The sequence below is a fragment of the Gasterosteus aculeatus genome, chromosome 10, assembly GCF_964276395.1.
Source record: "Gasterosteus aculeatus chromosome 10, fGasAcu3.hap1.1, whole genome shotgun sequence".
Classification (NCBI taxonomy): domain Eukaryota; kingdom Metazoa; phylum Chordata; class Actinopteri; order Perciformes; family Gasterosteidae; genus Gasterosteus; species Gasterosteus aculeatus.
In genome coordinates this window covers 13,221,404-13,242,163 of record NC_135697.1, presented here as the reverse complement: position 1 = coordinate 13,242,163, position 20,760 = coordinate 13,221,404, and the positions used below count along the sequence as shown (strand labels likewise).

Below are 20,760 nucleotides of genomic sequence, written 5' to 3'. Positions count from 1 at the left end.
GGCAAGGGGGGAGCGAGTTGAAGCTCACGCACCCACCAAACATAATAATCGAAGCTCGCAAATAGACACACATCTTTAAGGAAGCAGTTCACCCAAACGGTTTCATGTACCAGCCGTCGTAAACATATAGCCGGTAATAATTTTAGTAGCTGGCAGATTTATTCTGACCAAAAAAAGCAGATTACATTAATCTAGTTGCAGCAAACGTGTCGTTATCTCATGTGTGGTGAGGCACATTTCTAGTTTTGAAACGTACGGGCACTTTCACAGGCAATGGTGACAGACAGAATTAAATGTGAAAATGGAGATTTGAACACGATAAAAGGTGGGAATTAGAAAAGAAAATGAGACGGCATGCAGAAACCACAAAAGGACTAAATCAAGAAATCAATGATATTCATCCAAATGCAAATTTTTTTAATGAAATTATTAAACAGCATGATGAGATGAGTCTTGTTTTGACTACATTTTAATTAACCGCTTTTGATTCTTTTATTTCGTTTAAATAAATCCTATTCATAAAATATCTTAATTGTCTGTAATCCACTCCGGGCTGCTCTTAACTCTTAACGCTGTTTGATTTGTGGTTAAGCAGCCGGAGCGTTGATGTCTGATTCTGTGTGACTGTGCACCAACAACTGCCGCTGAATTGTGACCGCTGCCTTCCTGCCAAAGTCACATCTGTCCATATAAGCCTTTCACTTTGAGGGCAAAGTGGTCTGGAGCCAAAAAAGTGTCATGGGGGTTCATACATCACATGCTGACACACGTTTGATCCGTCTAGATGAGTACCTGCCCCGCACAGCAGATTATGAAACACCGTAACCACGACAGCACAGCAAGGGCTTTTAATAAACTACCCAGCATGCCTTGGGGATCCTACCAGCGTGGCTCCAGCAATCACGGGGGAAGAAGGCGCGTTAAGAAAAAACGTGCCATTGGAAATATTCACACGCAGGACAAGACGCCCCGACTCGGGAGTTAAGCCACGTCCGACTTCCACAACGGTGGCGACAGCGAGCAGACGCAGAGTGATGAGATGCGCGGCGGAGGGCCAGTCAGCTGCACGGCGAGAAGGGGGGGGGGGGGGGGGGGCAGACGCTCGCACTGTGTGTCTCGTGTTCGACGCCAGCCAGAAAACAGTTTTCCACCACAGTAGAGACGCCATCGGAGGCGTTTAATTACACAATGTGCCGATGAATAAGGCAGGTGATCATAATATTGCATTTTCACTAATAACAGTGAGGATCTGAATCGTAGTGAGAGATTTGCCACATATACTGTTCCTGTTGAGTGATATGAATGAATACAGTATATATATTTCATTGTAAACATACAGGCAATCTCATGACGTTATATATAAATATATAAAAAGAAATTGTAAATTGTCCACCATTTAATATTTAGTTCATGAATATGTGGTCGCTTAATAAATTACAGTTCATCTGAAAAACTAAACAAACCACAAATGAAAAGATCTAGTTTTGTTGACATATACCATCCAAAACAAAACCCAACTGACCGAACTTGCTCCTCCAAATCTCGCTACGACTGGATCTTGATCTTGAAATTGGACGGAGTGGCAGCCACTTAGCGTAGAGCGACCGTCGAGTCCGGCCTGCACAGTCTGCCCTTAAGGCGTCTTTAATGTCAGCGGGAGCGTGATTGTGGAGGGCCTCGCTGGTGATTAACCTAGAATTTGATTCTCTATTGATGTACGGCCATTGAAGTCAAGTCTGGAGAGCTGTGATCTCTGCAGCTGGTTCTTCGGCACTTCGGGGTCTTGATGCTCTTATTTCATACCAGCTGCAGATCCTCCAGTAATGATTCTTTAATTGGGTACGCGAACGGAGAGTCACGGCAGTCCAGCTGGGACAAGACAAAGAAATGAACCGTAGATCATATTCCTGAGCGCGGAAAAACAGGAACACAACAGCGAGCTTGCGTTCTCTGAAGCAGATGTGCCAGAACATGCTTTGATATCGTCTGACTGCGCTCATGGGCTCGGGTGTGATGAAGATGCTAAAGGAAAGCGGTTACCATCTCACAAGCACAGCGTGATCCGGTTTGACAGTGAAATATAAGGATGCCCTTAATAATCACCTTCCATTTCCATATTTTGATATGCTGCGGCTGGCTTATGGAGCCTTATAGGCATATTGTACTTTCATCACAGTGGGTCTTTCTGTGAAAAACTAATGTGCCCTAGCAGCACTTTGCTCAAACACGTTAGAAGCTGTGACTTTAACGTCTATATCTCATCATAGGGGAATCGTTGCCGTTAGCAACCTCCAACCAAGTCCTGATCCGTTTCACCTCCAAAGGCCAATCCAGCTCTCGAGGATTCCACCTCGTCTACCAAGGTAAGTTTGTACACAGTGAACACGTGCACATTAAACAGTCGGATCATTCAGACAGCGACACCCATCGTAACTATTTGAGAATAGATCATGTTGCCATTGGAAATGTCACAGTAAAGACAGTAAAAACCTGTTTGCGTCGCTCTGTTCGCCCCCCCCCCCCCCCCCCCGAAGCCGTGCCACGGACAAGCGCCACCCAGTGCAGCTCAGTCCCGGAGCCCCGGAATGGCCGCCGCATGGGCAACAACTTCGCCGTCGGTGCTGTGATCCGCTTTGAGTGCAGTCCAGGTTACGTGCTGGAGGGGCCCAGTGCCATCGAATGCTTGACCGTTCCTAATGCCCTGGCACAGTGGAACAGCTCCATACCCAGCTGTATAGGTAGGCTATACATTCTCAATTACAGACACAAACTTTTTTGTTTTTTTTGTTTTATGCTTTCCTCGATTATTAGTAGGAGTCTTTAATTATTTTATCCGCTCCCTGTCTTTCCGGGTCTCCTACCGTCCCTGTGTCCCTCCCACTTGATGCCTTCTTCAGTGTAAAACTCTTGAAAGTAGCACACAGATGCGAGCTGCCAGCCGCTGCCTGTAGCGAGACAGAGAGAGATCAGCCATGCAGGACGCAGGTGGCGGGCTGCGCCGAGGGTCACAAATCCAACACGCATTCATACACTCACACACACACTCACGTGGAGATATGGGTGTGCAGTTTATGTTCAATGGAACACTCACTCACACACTACAGTACATAGAGCCATAGCAGATGCTTCTACGCTGTCACCATATGTATGCCGATACTGAGCCAGTCTTGTATAAAGTGTTGGTATGGTTTTGTGGGCAAGTCCAGGTGGTTAAGACTCAAGTCCAGTTGTGGTTTAATGATTCGATTTGAGTCCTAAAATCTGGTTTGTATTAAAACAAGCTAGAAAGTGAAAAACTTTAACCTAACATTAACCGTTTTGTTTTTATTTTGGGGTCTTGTGCCTTATCTGTTGTGTGATCTTTGTCTTGTTTCCCGTGTTGTACTAATAGAATCACGTCAATGTCCCACGATTAAGCCATATGAACATACTGCTATTAAGTGTGCAAACCAAATGCACATGCTCCGAAGCATATACCTCATCTTACTCTTGCTGCATATTTTTCTATTAGCGTTTGTTGGTTAACTGGTACACGCTTGGTACACTGCGACACCTCTTTTTCACCCTTTCCTCCCACAGTTCCATGTGGAGGTAATCTGACCCAACGAACTGGCACCATCTTATCTCCCGGCTTCCCCGAGCCTTACCTCAACAGCCTCAACTGTGTCTGGAAGATCACTGTTCCAGAAGGATCAGGAGTCCAGGTTTGCACAACACAGTTTCTGCCTGGCATCAACTTTATTCTGTGTGACAGAACTGTAATAATCCGATAATGCAAAAATGTGTTCAATCTCGAGTAAATCCCAGACGGATTCGACCACAGTAGCCACGGAGTGTAAATACACACGCCTCTCCCAAATAAAATCCCAGGTTTCCAAACCACATGGAACCTTTTAGTTCCCCAACATCAAAGGGTTTAGTATCCAACATAATTATACAAATAGAAACTATCTTGACTCGATTTGAAAAAGGTTAGCAGTGCGACCTCATGATACAATATAACAAATGTCTTGTTTAAAAGCTAAATTGTAGCATTTAGAATTCTCAGGGTACAGGAGAACTGCTGCATGACCAAGTTCATAGACTTTACAGTGGCTCAGAATTTAATTTGACGGATCACTATACCTGAAACAAGATTGCACCATTAGAAAATGAATCTGTTCAATTACTTATTCTTTCTTGGGAGTTAATTCATATTGATGCACGTGCGATGGAACTTTACCAGGAACCTGTGTGAGGTCCCTCTGGATGTGCCAGAAGGAAAGGTTTTAGGCTCATGCTTCAGCCTCGGTGGGTAATGACCTCAGCGCAGTCCCTCGACTATTAGCTCGCCAACCTCAGCTGCCTGTCCTTGCAGGTCAAATGCATGAGACGGCCCGCAGGCACGCTTTGCATGCTGCAGTACTCACTAACATCTCAGTAGCTCGAAGGTGAAATAGGACGTAACAGAACAGAGAGGTGGCTGCCCGTGCACTCTCAAGGACAGCAGCATGAAACAGCATACTTTGGAAATGACAAATGAGGGTTTTCGTTCTTTGGAAACACACTCCCAACTCGTTGGAAAAGGGTCACTGCTCGCGCTCCAAAAGATCCAGCAGGCTTTCCTCTGTGTCTACTCCCCCGTGCAGCTGGGTCCTCCTCGTCCCTACTATTTGCGGTCCCGCTCATCTCTTTCACGCAGTCTTTGTTTTTCCCTCCTTGTTTGCTTCCCACCTGCCAGTTAGCCGAGACACATTAGATCGGAGTGTCGCAATCCAGAAGATAACTCTTAAGTAGCGAGGTGCCATGCCGGCACATTTGTCGTGGACACCCCCCCCCCCAATGCAAGATCTATGTGATCTATTTGGTCTCCACAGGACCCACCGGGGCCCCTACCGCCCCTTTAATTGTCTCGTATCTGATCTATAACCATCAGAGAGGAGAGGGCTGAGTGATGGAGTGAGAGGGAACGTGAATGGAGGCTTGGGTAGTAAATGAACAGGGTTACATAGGATGCGGAAAAAAGGGACGGAATGTTTGGTGAGACCGGGGTAGATACTGCAGATAGCAGTGTAGCCGTTCCTAACCAGGGACTTTTTAAAGCGCGGCACGCGGCGTTGTTTGTCCGTTTACTCGGTCATGCACAGACGGCAGAGGCTGCCACGCAAGCAGACGACTGATCCGAACCAGCGCACATTCCCAGAGCCATGGCAAAAACCTTATTGAACCTTGGAAGTGATTTTAGGATACAAGATCATGTCCAAGGACTCTTGAACATCTGGAGTTAAGGAGTCAGGGATGAATGACGATCATCTAGGGATAAGAGAATTGTTGGGCTGTTTTATAGATGTGAGGTAAACCTCCCCATCCTTTGGTTAGTATTCATGAGCAAAATACGCTTTATGATCCAATTTATTTATATTTGAGAATGCAGGATGCTTTTGCAAGTGTGTTTCTCGAGGGGGACAAAAGAAGCCCTTCTTTTGAAGTCTCAGTATGTCTTTCTTTGAAATACAGTCTATTATTCATCATCCTCTGCTGCTGTCATACAGTTTTCCGAAAATTCTAATCCAACCCCCACCACTTAACTACAGCCTTTAAAAATGATGTTTGAAATGTATAAAAGCAAGACAAATGTTACACAATGACTATTTAGCTGTTCTATTGAGAATCCTCAATAGCTTTATTCATTCGAAATTTTACCTCCGCTCTAGTTTAAATAGTATGAAAAGAAAAGAAGAGAAATAACTCTTTCAGTTCACTGTTAAAGTTACTGTAAACAGATGTTTCCCCTGTGAAACCCTGAGGAGTTTAGAAGAGAGGATCTGTGGTTTTGGATCTCTGTTTTCTACATAGAATTATCTCCTTCCGGCCTCTGGTGGCCTTCATGGGACATTTTGACCAAAAGTTCTCAAGTGTCATGTCTGAGACAACTTCTATTCCCAGGGGCCATCTTCTTAGCGCTTTACTGTGTATCTCTTCAGTAAACTTTTTTTGTTTGTGTTCTTCAACCTTGTAATCTGTGTCCTAACGCGTACGCACCCATGATCCTACTGCTCCTGCTGTGCTCCCCAAAATCCCACTTCTTTTCTTCTCTTTGTTCTCCCCCACCTCAGATCCAGGTAATCAGCTTTGTGACGGAGCAGAACTGGGACTCCCTGGAAGTGTTTGACGGAGGCGACAACACTGACACCATGCTTGGCAGCTTCTCAGGTAGTGTAGCTCTTGTTCATATCTGTGTTTTTTTTTTATCTTCTTGCACATTTTCAATCAATTTTGCAATGTTTTTAACATCTCGACCTTCAACATAAATCGCTTTTTTCCCCTCTATACCTGCCAAAAGCACAGTCGAAACAGCCTAAATCGCCCAATTAGTTTTCACACAGCAGAAAATAACCCCTATTACATTTTGTATCTGTTGAACAACACATACAGTGATACAAAACGGGGGCCTCATTTGGCACAGTTGGCATTGTAACATCGCACAATCCAATACACAGTGGAAACGGGCCGCAGATGAAGTCGTGGGAGAGGTTAACAATTCAAAACTAGTCGGGCTTCCCCGGGAAAAGAAAGGAACAATTCAACAGTGCTTGTCCTCTTTCTGTGTTGAATTGAATTGAACCTTTTGTTTACAGTATCTGTCTTGCTCCTTTTCATAGCGACAGCAAATTCTCCCTTTGTTTGTGCCTGGAACTTGACCAAAAAGTAAATGTTTTTTCTGCACCCTGAAAGTGAAGACATAAAAGGGAAATGCCAGGCGCACACGTTTGAGCTATTAAACAGCCAATGTCAGGTCTTACAGTTTCCGTAAAACATGTGCTTTCATTGAATGATGTTTTACGTCCACTGTTTTTGACTTGTTAAGAACCGAGTACGTACGCACACGTTGGAAAATACAAAGTGCTGTCCTCAGCAGGTCCCACTATTATGCATATTCTTAGCCAAATATCCTTGTATGTCTCTACACAATCAATCATCCATGCATGTTTGCTGCATGTCCACACAAACATACACAGATACGCAGCCCCTGCAGCCATTGGCAGCAGCTTATATCGTTAGTTATGGTCGGCCCGTGCAGAAGATAGCATTGCTGAACCACACTATTAATCTTCTCCCCAAGGCACCACCGTGCCGGCTCTCCTCAACAGCACCTCCAACCAACTCTACCTGCACTTCTTCTCGGATATCAGTGTGTCTGCAGCTGGATTCCGGCTGGAATACAAAAGTAAGTGAAAAAAAAAAACGGTTCATGCCCCTTGACGTTTACTACAACTCTCCTGGTGATGTCATTGTTGTATGATGGCCTGGAACTAAGAATTGTTTTGTTTTCCCAAACTGAAAGAATAAGTCGTACCTACTAAGGGAGCTGGTCCCCTTTTTCATAAAGTGGCCAGCAGACTGCAAAATATTGTAGTGCAGCTGACTTACCAGACACTTCAACTAACTCCCCTGTTTAATCAAATACTAGTAGCCTACATTCATTGACTGGTTGGCTTTCTCAATGAGAATCAGATGTCTTCCCTTCTATATTTTACTCCTTTCTGTTTTTCTATGGTTATTAAATATTCCTTATTTGTTTGCTGTTCCTTAGCGGTGTCTCTCACCAGTTGCGCAGAGCCTGTGGTTCCCATGAACAGCATCAAGGTGGGGGAGCGTCTCCAGATGAATAATGTGGTGTCTTTCCAGTGTGAACCTGGATACACTTTACAGGTAATCCCTCGTCCTCGACACATTAGTGACCGAAAACCCCTTTTCAAAAGCAATCTGATACTTTTTTTAAGCCCCAAACTGAACTGAATGCTCTGGTAATGCTAATTAGAAATAATTGTGCATTATTACAGTCCAGACAACTTCACAAGCAAGTTGTCTTTGTGTTCAGTTAAACTCATGCGCACTCGTGTGGCTCATTACAGTGTGTTCACGAGACGGCTTCTTCTGACTTCCAGCCATTGTGTTTAAACAATTGTGATCAAAACGTTTAACCCTTGTGGCAAGTTCGCTTTAAAACTCAGATACGGAGCGTTTCAAATAAAAATATGGTAACGCATATTTTGGGAGGAACAGTAAGTGATGATCTTAATATGCCAGCGATGCTCCCCCTCTATTATTCTCTGTCACTTCAGATAGATTTAGTCATTACATCGCCGCGTGAAGTCATGTGGAGACGGGCAACCGGTTCAAATAATTGGAGCAAGAGCTGAGTGACAGAGGGGGGGGGGCAATTTAATTAATGGCCTGTTCTGTGTTCTTTTCTTCCAGGGGAACTCGCACATCACCTGTATGCCTGGGACCTTCAGACGATGGAACTACCCTCCTCCTCTCTGCATAGGTAAAAATATCCCCTTTATCTGCCTCTCGGTCTTGCCTTCCTATTTTTGGAGATCCTTTACCTTTGCCAAGCACTCCAGCTTTCTTTTTTTTTGGAGAAATATCCAGAGCATATAATGATTTAACGTGTGTGAAGACTCTGTGCCTTTGAATGAAAGCTGAATTAAATTAGCATATCGCAGCAAACTATAGGTGACAAATATCGCAATAGTGTCTCACGGCTCGCTCACACAAGCAGTCATTGTAAGAGGATCAGCAGTTTCCTGATTACCTCAGACTGTTGATGCTGCTCCAGGATAGCATTCAACACGACGGCCCCCTGGTCGTCTTTGTGTGGTTTCATCCTCCTTTGACTGATGTCGGCTGTGTTCTCCCATTTATTTCTTCTTCACGCGGTGTTTTTGTGTTGTTTTTTTCTTCTCCAAGCAATACCTCTGTTTTCTTCTTCTTGTTATTCTGCAAATTCTTTAACAATTACTTTCAGCCTCCTTTCATCTCTTTTCTTTTTAATTTTGGTGTCAGGATCTGTCGCTCTTTCATCTTTCTTGATCCAATCATTGCTTTTTACTCGTTATTTGCAGTTAGTTTCTTCTCCTCACTTAAAGATGAAAGGAGAGGGATGAAAAGCAGCAAAATATACTGTTTTGGACAACAATATCTCAAGTAAAAATACAAGATCTCCGCAGTTCCTCAACAGCCACATTGATTTTTGTGTGTCTGTGTCTTTAAATGCCTATTTCATTTTTTGACAATGTTGGTCTTTTTTATTCATAATAGAATTATAAAACCATCTTTCCCACTGTTCACATTATTGCTGTTGAACGTGTAACTACTAATTAAATTAAATAAAAAATGGAGAATTAAAGTTCTGAAAGGTTGCGAGTAAATGGGGAATAATCCATTTTTGAGCATTTAATCAAGATTAAATTGGAGCACATTGATTCATCCTTCTTTTCTCCTTTAGTTATATCTTCAGTTTTTTCGGCTTTGCATGGCTCAATATTTCAACTCTGCTTTGTTTGAGCTAAAGCCAAACTTTTCTATTACTACAAAGAACTGTATTGACATCGTGTTTGTAGTGTATTCACATCTGGGAGAATCACCGTCAAAGCATTTTTTTTTTTCTGCCCTCTGCCAGCTCAATGCGGTGGGATTCGGGAGGAGATGGAGGGCATGATTCTCAGCCCCGGTTTCCCTGGCAACTACCCTAGCAACGCCGACTGTACATGGAGAATCTATTTGCCAGTTGGTTACGGTGAGCACCACGAGAGGCTCGAAGCATTTCGACTCTCGAGTACATTCAATTAAACAAAATGTAAGGCGCAGGTGTGGCATGGCAACATTTTAAGTTGTTGATACACGTTTGTCAATTATTTTGGAACTGAGAGCCGGTATCAGGGAGCCTTTACTACCTCAGTAGTATTTCAGGAGGATGATGGCAGTGCTTTTGAATTTCCTATCCCCTCTTCCTCAGTACTGTTTCTTTCCTCTTTTCCCAGGAGCCAACCTGCAGTTCCTCAACTTCTCCACCGAAGCCAACCATGATTTTCTTGAGATACGCAATGGTCCCCTTGATACAAGTGCAGTGATCGGTCGATTCAGCGGCCAGGATATTCCCCCCTCCGTTTTCTCCACTTCCCACGAGACCACAGTTTATTTCCATAGTGACCACTCACAAAACAAACCGGGGTTCAGATTCGAGTACCAGGGTAAGAGACCACGAAGATTGAAGTGTAAAATTATGATCGGCCTTAGAATTGTCTCAGAAACAAATAGTCTCTGCTTATATATATTTATTCAAATGATCATAATCACCTGTGCTCTTTTTTCAAAACAGAGCCAGTATGAGTATTTTCAGTTACGTTCTTGGTAAAACTAGTAATTACTTTCGCTGATGCTTTTTTGGCTGCCTCAAACCATCTTGGCTGTCACACAAATGGGGTACAGAGAACGTTACTATAATTATCCGAGCTATTTCCCCAATTGACACAATCCCAGAATACACTATTACATCTGAGATGAATCATATTTAGGAACAGCGTCGGTGTTAGGTGTGTTTTTGTCAGACCATAACGTAACCGAATTGACTGTAGAAATGACTCTTCAACCCACAGAGCCAGTAAATGATCCGGATCTATAAATGTCTCTATACACAACAGTTGATCACTTAAAAGATTTTCGCCACATGTGGCAATAAAAGGCTTTACTGCATATCTGTTTTGCAGCAACAAATATGTTGCCCCTGTGTGCAAATGCAACATGTGCACAAAGTTTGCATTTCCTCATTTAACAAACGACCCGGCAATCAAAAGGTAGCATTGATCATTTACATAAATCTGTACATTAGCATATAAATCAAGCATTATATTTGCAAATCCCACCCTCCCACACACTATTTGCATGAGTTATCTCCTACAAAGGAAAGCTGTGATCCATAGAAATCAATTTATTTAGTCGTATTTATATTCTGGCTCTTCAAGGCTCATTGCCTGCTTTTCCTTTCTTTCAAAGAGAATGAAAAAAAAAAAGTAGGAATTATTTAACCACACTACTTCTGATAACTGCATCATACTCCTCCAGCACACGTCACACCTGCCCCGGGCATTTTTCTTCCCTCTGAAAACTCCCGTCTAAGGAGGAGGAGGGGGGGAGGCGTAGGAAGAGCAATGAGGGGGAGGTTGAGCTGAAGGAGGAACACAACAGAATCAGAAAGCAGGGAATATTCAGGCGTATCCTTCAAAGGTGGGAATTGATTGCGACTTTCAGGCAGTGACAGAGAATGAGCGTACGGGGCGCACTAGTTACTGATTTTGGTACAAGAATGTTTCATTTTTTTTGTTTCAAGTCTACGCAAAATGTGTAAAATGTTCTGAATAAATGATCTAGCTATTTTTGAAAAGACTGACGTACGTGACGTTCTCTCCCCTCAGCCTACGAGCTACAGGAGTGCCCCGATCCAGAGCCTTTCCGTTACGGAGCGGTGGTGGGAGCCGGCTTCAATGTGGGCCAGTCTATTTCCTTTGAGTGTCTGCCCGGGTATCAGCTAATGGGATATTCCATCCTCACCTGTGAGCACGGCACCACACGCAACTGGGATCAGCCTTTCCCTCGCTGCGAAGGTACGGCGCGGGAGATCTGACACACCTAACACTTGGTCATGTGAGCGCATTAACCAGTCCGACCCACTAAGTAGTCTTCTAAACAAGTGGCCGACTCCGCTGCCTGATGCACGCGGAGGCAAAGTAATAGCTTGACTTCCTGTTTGGAATGTAGTGAGCTATTGAGCACCATTAGTGCAAAGTGGGATAATGGAGATAATGATTATCTATTATGAATTATGCAATTAAACTGAATTATCATCCCCTATTAATGAAGCAAAGTCCTTTTCAATGAAAATCAATGCTGTGCTAAAGACAAAAGGAGCCAAACAAAGGCTGAATAAAACAGGGCCTGAACTGAAAAGAAAAGTAATGGGTGCTCTTGCTTTTGCCTCGTCCTTGACCCACATTCTCACGCTCCGGCTGCCGATTATTCAATAATGCAGGCGGAATTACGCAGGGAGGTGATGGCCATGACACTGTAATTTTGAATGGGCGATCAGGGAGATAAATGTAAGTGAGATAGAGTGTGAGCAACAGTATGGAACAGGAGAACACATTTTGTTTCTCAATATTCACGTTTCAAATCCCAAAAGTGTTTACCCAAGAAATACTACCTGGGTGTGTGTGTGTGGGCGGGGGTGGGAAAGGACAATGAGGGCAAGCCGCACATGCATACGGTTGCGTGATAATTTACTTAAATTTAACATGTATTTATGGAAATGCATTTGTCTGTCATTAATGCAACTAAATCAGGCGGAAGCAGAAGCTTACACAACTGTGACTCTTAACTAGACCAACGCGATTCCTACTGTTGCCATGGTAGCCAATGTTGAAATTAGTGTTTGAATATATCTTTTTTAATTACTAAAAATGACTAATAGCCCGTGAACTAATGAGCAGTTATCCCACATCTATCAACATCAAAGTTGATTTATGCGATTCTAATCCAACAGGCCTCCACTTTTTGTCTAATCCATCAGATATGGCCTATCCGCCTGCCGAGTTCTTCTAGGGGGATTTTTAATAAGGTACTCGGGTCTTCATGACCTGTATTATAAGTCATCCAAGGTCACACGTGACTTTGTCGATGTACAAAGTCCAGCGTGCATATTTGCGAGACACCAGATATTTGGTGAGAAACCGCTGCGTGTGGTGGTCACTCACAGAATCAGAGTTAAATCGTTAACTCTCAATTGCACCCTAATCAGATACTGTTAAATATGTGGAAAATTGACAAAATAATTTTTATTATGTTTCATTGTTTTTACAGATACTGTTATGCATGCACACACTTGCACAAACATGCGTCACGGACAGTATTTTACATATTCATGTTGTTTACACCAAACAGGTGTCACAATGCCTTTTCCCATAAGGTTTAAGTAGGTTGCCTTTAGATGGCAGTCATACATGCAATTTGAGAGCGTTTTAGCATTCCATCTCATTGATAGCTTATTATGAACCACAGAACCAAAGCAGACTATCTATCTATGTGAAGAGACGCATTAACCTGAGAGAGAAACAGAAGGATACAACCAATGCAAGCACCGCATTTGAAACATCACATTCCCATAGCCACCGACAGGCGTGCCGCTAAGCTCAATACTCGCCTGGGTTGCTTAAGAATTCTGTACTCCTACCACTCCTTCCGTATATTTCATGCTTCGCCAATAAGAACATGAGGTTCCGCTGAGGGCACCAGCTGGAATGTTAAGCTTCGTAATCGTTAAGTTGGTTAGAGCCTCCTGAGTCTCTGAGGAAGGTTTGAAATATATTTACCATTGCTATGCATGCAGATTGGATGCTGGGTGCAGGCTAGTTTTATATATGTGTGTGTGTGTGTGTGTGTGTGTGTGTGTGTGTGTGTGTGTGTGTGTGTGTGTGTGTGTGTGTGTGTGTGTGTGTGTGTGTGTGTGAGACTATTAGTCAGACTGGTCTGTGTTTCTTTTGTTTTTTTTCACTTCTGGATGTCAGGCGTCCACGGACTTGATTGAGGGGGTTCTAGAGTTTTGTCAGCTCTGACATGGACATCCTGTTTTTACCTTTCCCGTCACTCAAACTAATACGTTTGCACACACACATATCCACTTCTCATGCACTGACTTTCTACGCACAACCTGGAAAGCCCAGTCCACACTAACCCCTCGCCTCGTCTCCGCACTCTCGCTGTTCACCCCAGTGGGAAAGGGGTTGAGGCCTTATCTGAGCAAAACACTCCATCCAAGTCCCCACTTGCTAACAGGCTTTACCGGCTAATCTTTAGCTCAGACAAGCGCCTGGGCACTAGACGAAGAGTAAAGGAGAGGGGGAGAGCGACACTGAGACGGGGAGCAGAAGAAGCAGGGGATGAAAAATCCAATTTTTTCAACCGATTGCAGCTGAATTATGGATGTGTCCTGTTGTATTCTTGGCCCACTGATATATATACTCTGCCACCCTTTCTCCCTTCCTCTTCTCTCCCTCAGTGCCTTGCGGGGGGAACATCACATCAGACAATGGGACCATTTTCTCCCCGGGTTACCCAGAGGAGTACCCTAGCTCGGCTGACTGCTCCTGGCTGATCACGGTTGCTCATGGCTTCGGCATCAAAATCAACTTCACCCTGCTGCAGATCCACGGGCCACACAATTTCATCACTGTTTGGTGAGAAACGACTGCTTCCAGGGACTCTAGAGTGTAACATTTTGCGAAATACTGTGTATATAATGATCCTTGACAGATAATGCTCCACTGAAATGATATTTTACCAATTTACTGGTATTAACTAAGCCTTTATTTTAAGATGTATTTTATAACGTATTTTACGATCACGCAAACAAATGTATTTGGAAACAGCTGCTATATACTGAACCAGACCTAGAATTGGTAAGACCAAACATCTCTGATCTTGACAAATGCGTATGGGTTTTGTACTTTTCATATACAATCCTAATGAATGAAAAGTACATCATAAGTTATTTCAACGGTAACATGTAAAGAATGCGAGCTGCCATGGAGGACCAATCAAAGCATTGTGTGGGATATTGTTGTCCCTATTTGTGAGTAAAGAGAGAGAGAATGTTTTTGTTTGGACAGATATATAGCAGGTTTGTGTATTTCCTTTCTTCATATCCATAAAGCGCGCCCAGGCCATATGTCGTACCCCCCCCCCCCTCCCCAAAGACAGGATTTTTCATGCATGACGGTTGCGAGTCACAGTTGATCCCTTCTCCCTGAGACAAGCTTCAAAGGTCCCAGCTCTCAGTGAGACCGGGGTCTGACGGCCCATCAACCTGCCAACTTGACAACCTCATGAGAAGTCCACAAGGAAGAAGGTCGATATCTATGTGTAATGGATTGCGCTGCTCGTAGAAATTGATGTGAACATTTTTAGAGCGCAGGGGGAGTTTTTGTCAGTAGGTGTATTACTAAAGCGAGCCAAAATGTCTACTTTTTACCGTACTGTGATCGTCTGTAAACGGCCCCCACTGTTCTGATCTTTCCCAGCGAGCTCGTGCAGAGCCAAGATGTGGACTATCATGTTCCCCAGTTTCCAGTTCCCACCGCTGTGTGTCTATCCACTGAGCCACTGAGCCAAGGAAATGGGCCCCGTAATGGCGGCTTGGCTAGAGGGCTGTCAGGCAGCACTCCCTAGCCAGCCGTTTCCAGAGCTGCTTGTAATCTCCCTTGCCCAGTCTGACAGCCAAAGACAGATGGTTTTTAAGCTGAATGGTTGTGGCAGGAATCTGGGAGCCGGCTTAATCGGCCTTGCCCACGCCAGGGGACTGCCAAGGCTGGTCGGGCAGCTTCCAGACACACTTCTATTGGATGGCAGACCTGTCATTCCATGCTCATCTGTCATTTTTTACCTTATTTGAAGGTAATCACCTGGAGCAGCACAGGTTTATTGGGTATGATGAAGTGAGAGCAGCTTGGCCGAAGTCTGCTGCTGGAAGCTGCTTGACAATCATCTGACGTGTAGCTTTGTTTGGTTTGCTCATAGATATCCGTCAAAGAGCCTCAAGGTACTTCATGGTTAGAGGCCGAGTGAACATTTGAGCAAATACTTACAGAATATCCTCATCGTTAATTATCGTCACTTTGCTCCACTCAATTGTTTCAATTGAAGTTGGAGTTGACCTGTAAACTCTCTCCTCTTTTCCTCTTGTAGGGATGGTCCACAGGAGACAGCCAGGAAACTGGGAGTGTTCACTGATGGGGAGCCAAATGACCCGCCCAGTAGCACATCCAATCAGGTGTTGATACGTTTCCGTAGCAACACCGAGAAGGGTGGACTATTCCGTATCAGCTATCAAGGTATGCAAATGACCCTCAGCCTCCTGGTCATTTTGTCTACCAGACATTTTGCACGTTCTGCGTTTGACTCCTTTCCTGTCTTTGATACTCTGAATGTAGCTTACAGGCTGCAGTTCTGCCTGCCTCCCCCCATCATTCCTAATGCAGAGATCCTGATGGCAAGCAAAGAGTTTAAAATAGGTAGGTGGAAATGCTGTCACTAAAAGGCATATTCATCCACATGTAGCCACCCACCCACCACCACTGCTCTCCAGGCACTACTGACTTCTTAGCAATGGATGTCAATCCCATCGCGACTTTTAAATTGTTAATCCCACTGTCAGTTCACATTTTGGCTACAATATTTTACACTGCCCCAGGTTTACTGGCTGATCCTGACTACATATCGCATAAGGCAGTTGTACTGAATACAGACCAGAGCCATACAACCAAAAACCCAGGGAATTTTAAGGCAGCATTATGAATGAATGATTGTGACAAAATAATCAGAAAGCCAGAGGGATTTGAGAAAGGCGCTCTGATTCTCCCCGGTAGAAGACAATGTAGATTAATTCTCCTTATCCGGTTATTTGCATACCTCCTCACCGCATTGCTATTCAGAGACACAAAGGAAGCAACACTGACATAGGATTCCCAATGAGGATTTATTTTTGTACTTTTTCCCACTGTTAACTTTTGCTTTTACTAAGACACACAATAGATCGTGATTAATTTTGCATCCTAACTAAGGGGCCCTGGTGGGTGGATAAGGACATTTTGGATTGTTCTATTCATATGGATTCTACAGACCTCATTACCTGCATTGCTCCCTACCCCATCTCTCTCTGTTCAGGTGATATAGTGCGCTACCGATGTCTTCCCGGCTACCAATTAAATGGAAACAGCATCCTGACCTGCCGGTTGGGGACGCACTTGGAGTTCGAGGGACCTCCACCCTCATGTGATGGTGAGTGAATGGCTTAGGCTCGAAAAAACATACCCAAGCAGAGGCATGTTGTCTTTTTTCAAGAAGGCCCCTTTCACACTAGCACAGTTGGCCACCATGCACGGTGGGTTTAAGGTGGAGTTAGGACCTCTGGAAAACTTCACTGCCCTCCCCTTTGTACATCCATGACCACTGCATCTCTAAGGGCCTTGCTCGAGAGCACCTTAATGTTGGGAGGTTGGTAGCGGCCAGCACTGTTTTTCACTATATCAGATTTTTATCCTGCGAGGCCCAGGGATCAAACCTATGATTTTGCACTCAGAAGTTCTACATTGTGATGACACGTTCCCTTCTTTCTGTATTTAGGGCATTTTTCTCTTCCTGCTTTATCTTTTCATATCATCTCCCTTTTATCCCATGGAATATATATATTATATTGTGAAAGTTTAGCTCTGGGATACGTGATTCAATACGGATAATTACATACATTGTTTTGCATTATTTAGCTCAACAGTCTCAAAAGGAAGTTAGCCCATATGTACATTATGTCCAAAAAAACTGATAAAATAGCAGTTGACACTATGCAGTTGAAAACTATGCTGAAATAAGCCATGATCTATATAAGTCCAAATCCCACCGGCTAAATGGTGTGCTGTACATCCATTCTTAGTAAAAGTAATAGCTAAATTGTCTCTTACATAAAGATACTTCATATTGCCTGCGTGATGAGAAATTGTGTTTGACAGATGTGTCACAGCACTAGGGGAATGTTCGCCATGATAGTTATACTCTAATCATAGACTCATGGACTAGTTTGATATCTGCCTTGTTTAGCTGCACTTTCTGCCCGTAGTTATGGAGCGGTAGCTGCATATCAGTCTGGCAGCACTTTCCGTCTCCGTGGACGATACTAGGCTCCCATGAGGCTGTTGTGGTGCCACCTACGTGCAGAGATATTGTCCTCCCAGAGGAATTAATGAGTGCGGTGCTCCCAGCCCAAGGGATCATCACGGCGCTGTGTGTTGTGTGCAATGCTTTGGCTCTGGGCAATAGACTGAGTGCATAGAAGGGTCCCTCTGTTTTTCCTCATAATATCATAAAGTCATATATTTTTCATTGCATCCTTTGAAAAAAAAGGTAGTAATTCTTGTCGGTCTTGCTTTGCCATTGCCATTGCCATTAGTGTCTCACTCTGTTTGAGGGTTATGTAGGTGGAATTTAATAAATGCAACTCATTTAAAGTGTTAAATGGGAAAAATATGCAAATGATCTCACCGTGAGATAAAAGAAAGAAAAAGAGTTGCTGAAAGTAAGAGGGCAGTGAAAGGGGAAAATGATCTATGGGTTTGCTGATTTAAAGAGGTGCAAGGAGATACACTATGCCCAAGATACAGGGGAGACTGTGTGTGTCAGAGAAAAAAAAAGAAGTTTGAGTGAGTGCATTTATTTTTTTCCTCTGTGAACTTCCTTCTTTTGCAAAGTAACCTTTCACTGCACCGACAGACATCTGCAACTTTTGTGTGTATGTTTCTGTTTCATGTGGCCCTTTCGTTTTTCACCTTATGCATAGAGACACTCATAGTGGGGGGGGTACCAACAGTTCCACTCAGTCTTGCTGCAAGCTGTCACATTGCCAGCATAGACAGACCTGGTTGATGGAGAGGAGAGCCACATATAGCAGAAGGTAAAGGAGTCAGGAATAGAGCGAAAGGAAGACACTTCGACTGATGGTGGTGTGAGGAACGAGAAGGAGATTGAAAGGGAAGAATAGAGCGCAGGATCGGAGGAGAGCGGTTGGGATCACTCTGAATAAAGATAATTCTAAAAGGGAAAAAGTTAATCCGTCTGGAAAGATAGAGGAGAGTCTGCTAAATGAGCAGAGGGATGGCGAGTAAGTGAGAGAAGGACACAAGTTAAAAATGTGAGGAGGGACAGAGAGTGACTTCGTTGGAGGGCAGCGAGGAGACGGAGTGCGCGGCTCATTGAAATGCAGGGGACATGCCGGCTGCAGCTGCACCTATCAAATCACCCCTTCTAGCTCTGACAAGCCCGGCACTCCGCGCTCGTCTCGCCGCCCACCCCTCTCCCCCACCACCTACCCCACGCACACTCACTCACACTTTCCATTTGCACACGTCACACAGCCGTGCATACGCTGAATAAACCTACACACGGGGTCCGGCGTGTGTCTGGGTTCCGCAGCAGTGAGTGTTGTCACTGTGAAAGCCGAGAGCAGACCTGCAGCCGACGGGCGGCTCTGCAGTGCCGCTGCTCGCCCCTTTGGTGCCTGTATCGTCTCTCATCCTCTGCACCCCCTCCCTCACTCGCCACTTCTCTCCCCTGACTCACCGGCAACCGACTGCTGTTCTTATGTAACCAATGTGCCCTTAATTAGCTGTTCTTTTTTCGTATGGCATTTTTGGGGGATGGTTCAAAACAGAACACAGTTCAAGGTATTCACTTTTACCCTCCTTCTTTTTTTAATAATCATTTAATCATGAGAATTATTGCCAGTTAAGATGGCAAATGGCGTTAGCCTTTCTGTTATTGGCTGCCATTGGAGGAACCAGTTGATTTGTGCATTATTTGATTTCCCTGCTATTTGATTGATCTGTGTTGAACCCTCAGCCCTTAACTGCATCTGCTCTCTGCGACCACAGGGAGTTCCAGCATCACACACACACACACACACACACACACACACACACACACACACGCGGAACAACCGCTTCAGTTCAAATTGTTGCTAAAATTCATTATTGAAACACAATGAGCTCTGATGATCCCAAATCCCAGTGTTTATCCCCCAGACAGACTTCTGGTTAGAAACCTGCATAATCACACAACAGTTTCCCAGCCAGCTCCTTTTCTTCATCCCTGTCGGTCCCTTAGCCTCCCTCTCCTCTCTGTCCTCGCCTCCTTCTTCTAGTGCTACGGAATGGATTACAGCTGCCCCTTCTTAACCATCTGCATTGTCATCCCCGACTTCCCAGAGTTGTTGGGCCCTGATCCACTCTAATGCTTATGTTGTGGCCCATCCCCTTCAATCAGCTTGTTATTGCTCTACAGCTTATGCTAATTAAATACCGACACGAGTAAAGGCATCTCGACAGCACCGTAGCACTTCAAGCCTGATGTATTGCGGATTTATGCACGCCGCTACCTTCATCCTGGAGTGCACAATTGTTCACGTATGGATGGACCTGCACAGCTGTGCTCGTGTGCACGGAAGCTGTCCATAGCATTTTTTCATTGGGTGCTGTTGAATACCATGGACAAGTTACCAGCCTATTCCGTTCCCTGTCTCATTTAAAGTTAAATTCCGAGCGTTATCAATGCTAATCTCACCTTTTGTGTGCTGCCTTTTTCCAGCTGTCAGAAGTGTCCCTTAATAGCTTTTTTTTTACAGCCAAATAGAGAAATGCTTTGTCTCATAGAAGATTAGTTTTAATAAATAGCAGGTGTAGATAAGAGCCCCGGCCTGCCTCTCTCCATCAGCTCCAAGACAAGCTGACTGCAGTTGTGAAGACACGTTGGAGCCTTTTCGAAAGGTCACCGGCAACACACATCTCATTCTCAGAGAATTGATTGTTTAAAGAACCATAGTGTTAGATTTTATATGCTGCTTCGGTTTCACTATCAATTCAAGCCTTTTGACTCACGTCCACTGGAGTGCTCGGTGTTGTAAATTATTTCAGACTTTTGCAAATGTCTTTCTGTGATTTTGGAGGAGAATATATTACTTCTACTTCCACATGTAAGAGAACACTATAGTTTTCTGACTACATGACAGCACTATTATGAAGGATGCACCATTGTACATGATGGTGTGATTGTATTGGCACAGATGTTGCTCTCAAACAGCTATTCTGCTCTTATTACTTTTGCAAAATGTCCCACAAATGTTTTGGGTGACAGCTTCCCTGACAGTATCTGAAATTTCCTGAAGCGGTACATCCCACCTAGTTGACACGCACAGCAAAATATAAAAAAGGCTTTCACATCATTTGCAAATGCTGTTCAACCCAGGCTGTCTGCCATAATGTTTTCCTGCAAATTAAATAAGTTCTGCCCTCATGAACACACACAGAGAGGAGGGTGAACAAGCCAAGAAGCAAACCAACACAC

The 20,760-nt window shown here is 44.2% G+C and overlaps 1 protein-coding gene across 1 annotated transcript in view; it reads left to right on the top strand.

The window, feature by feature from the left end:
• The window catches only part of csmd2 (CUB and Sushi multiple domains 2), a 174,237-nt gene that overhangs the window by 123,370 nt on the left and 30,107 nt on the right, over positions 1-20,760 (top strand). The window contains exons 34-47 of the mRNA XM_040188144.2: positions 2,268-2,363; positions 2,535-2,738; positions 3,580-3,704; positions 6,096-6,192; positions 7,103-7,207; positions 7,574-7,692; positions 8,242-8,311; positions 9,449-9,565; positions 9,810-10,019; positions 11,241-11,429; positions 13,877-14,054; positions 15,562-15,707; positions 15,807-15,887; positions 16,540-16,653. Of these exons, the coding sequence (XP_040044078.1) occupies positions 2,268-2,363; positions 2,535-2,738; positions 3,580-3,704; positions 6,096-6,192; positions 7,103-7,207; positions 7,574-7,692; positions 8,242-8,311; positions 9,449-9,565; positions 9,810-10,019; positions 11,241-11,429; positions 13,877-14,054; positions 15,562-15,707; positions 15,807-15,887; positions 16,540-16,653 (1,851 nt within the window). The remainder of the gene's footprint in view (positions 1-2,267; positions 2,364-2,534; positions 2,739-3,579; positions 3,705-6,095; positions 6,193-7,102; positions 7,208-7,573; positions 7,693-8,241; positions 8,312-9,448; positions 9,566-9,809; positions 10,020-11,240; positions 11,430-13,876; positions 14,055-15,561; positions 15,708-15,806; positions 15,888-16,539; positions 16,654-20,760) is intronic.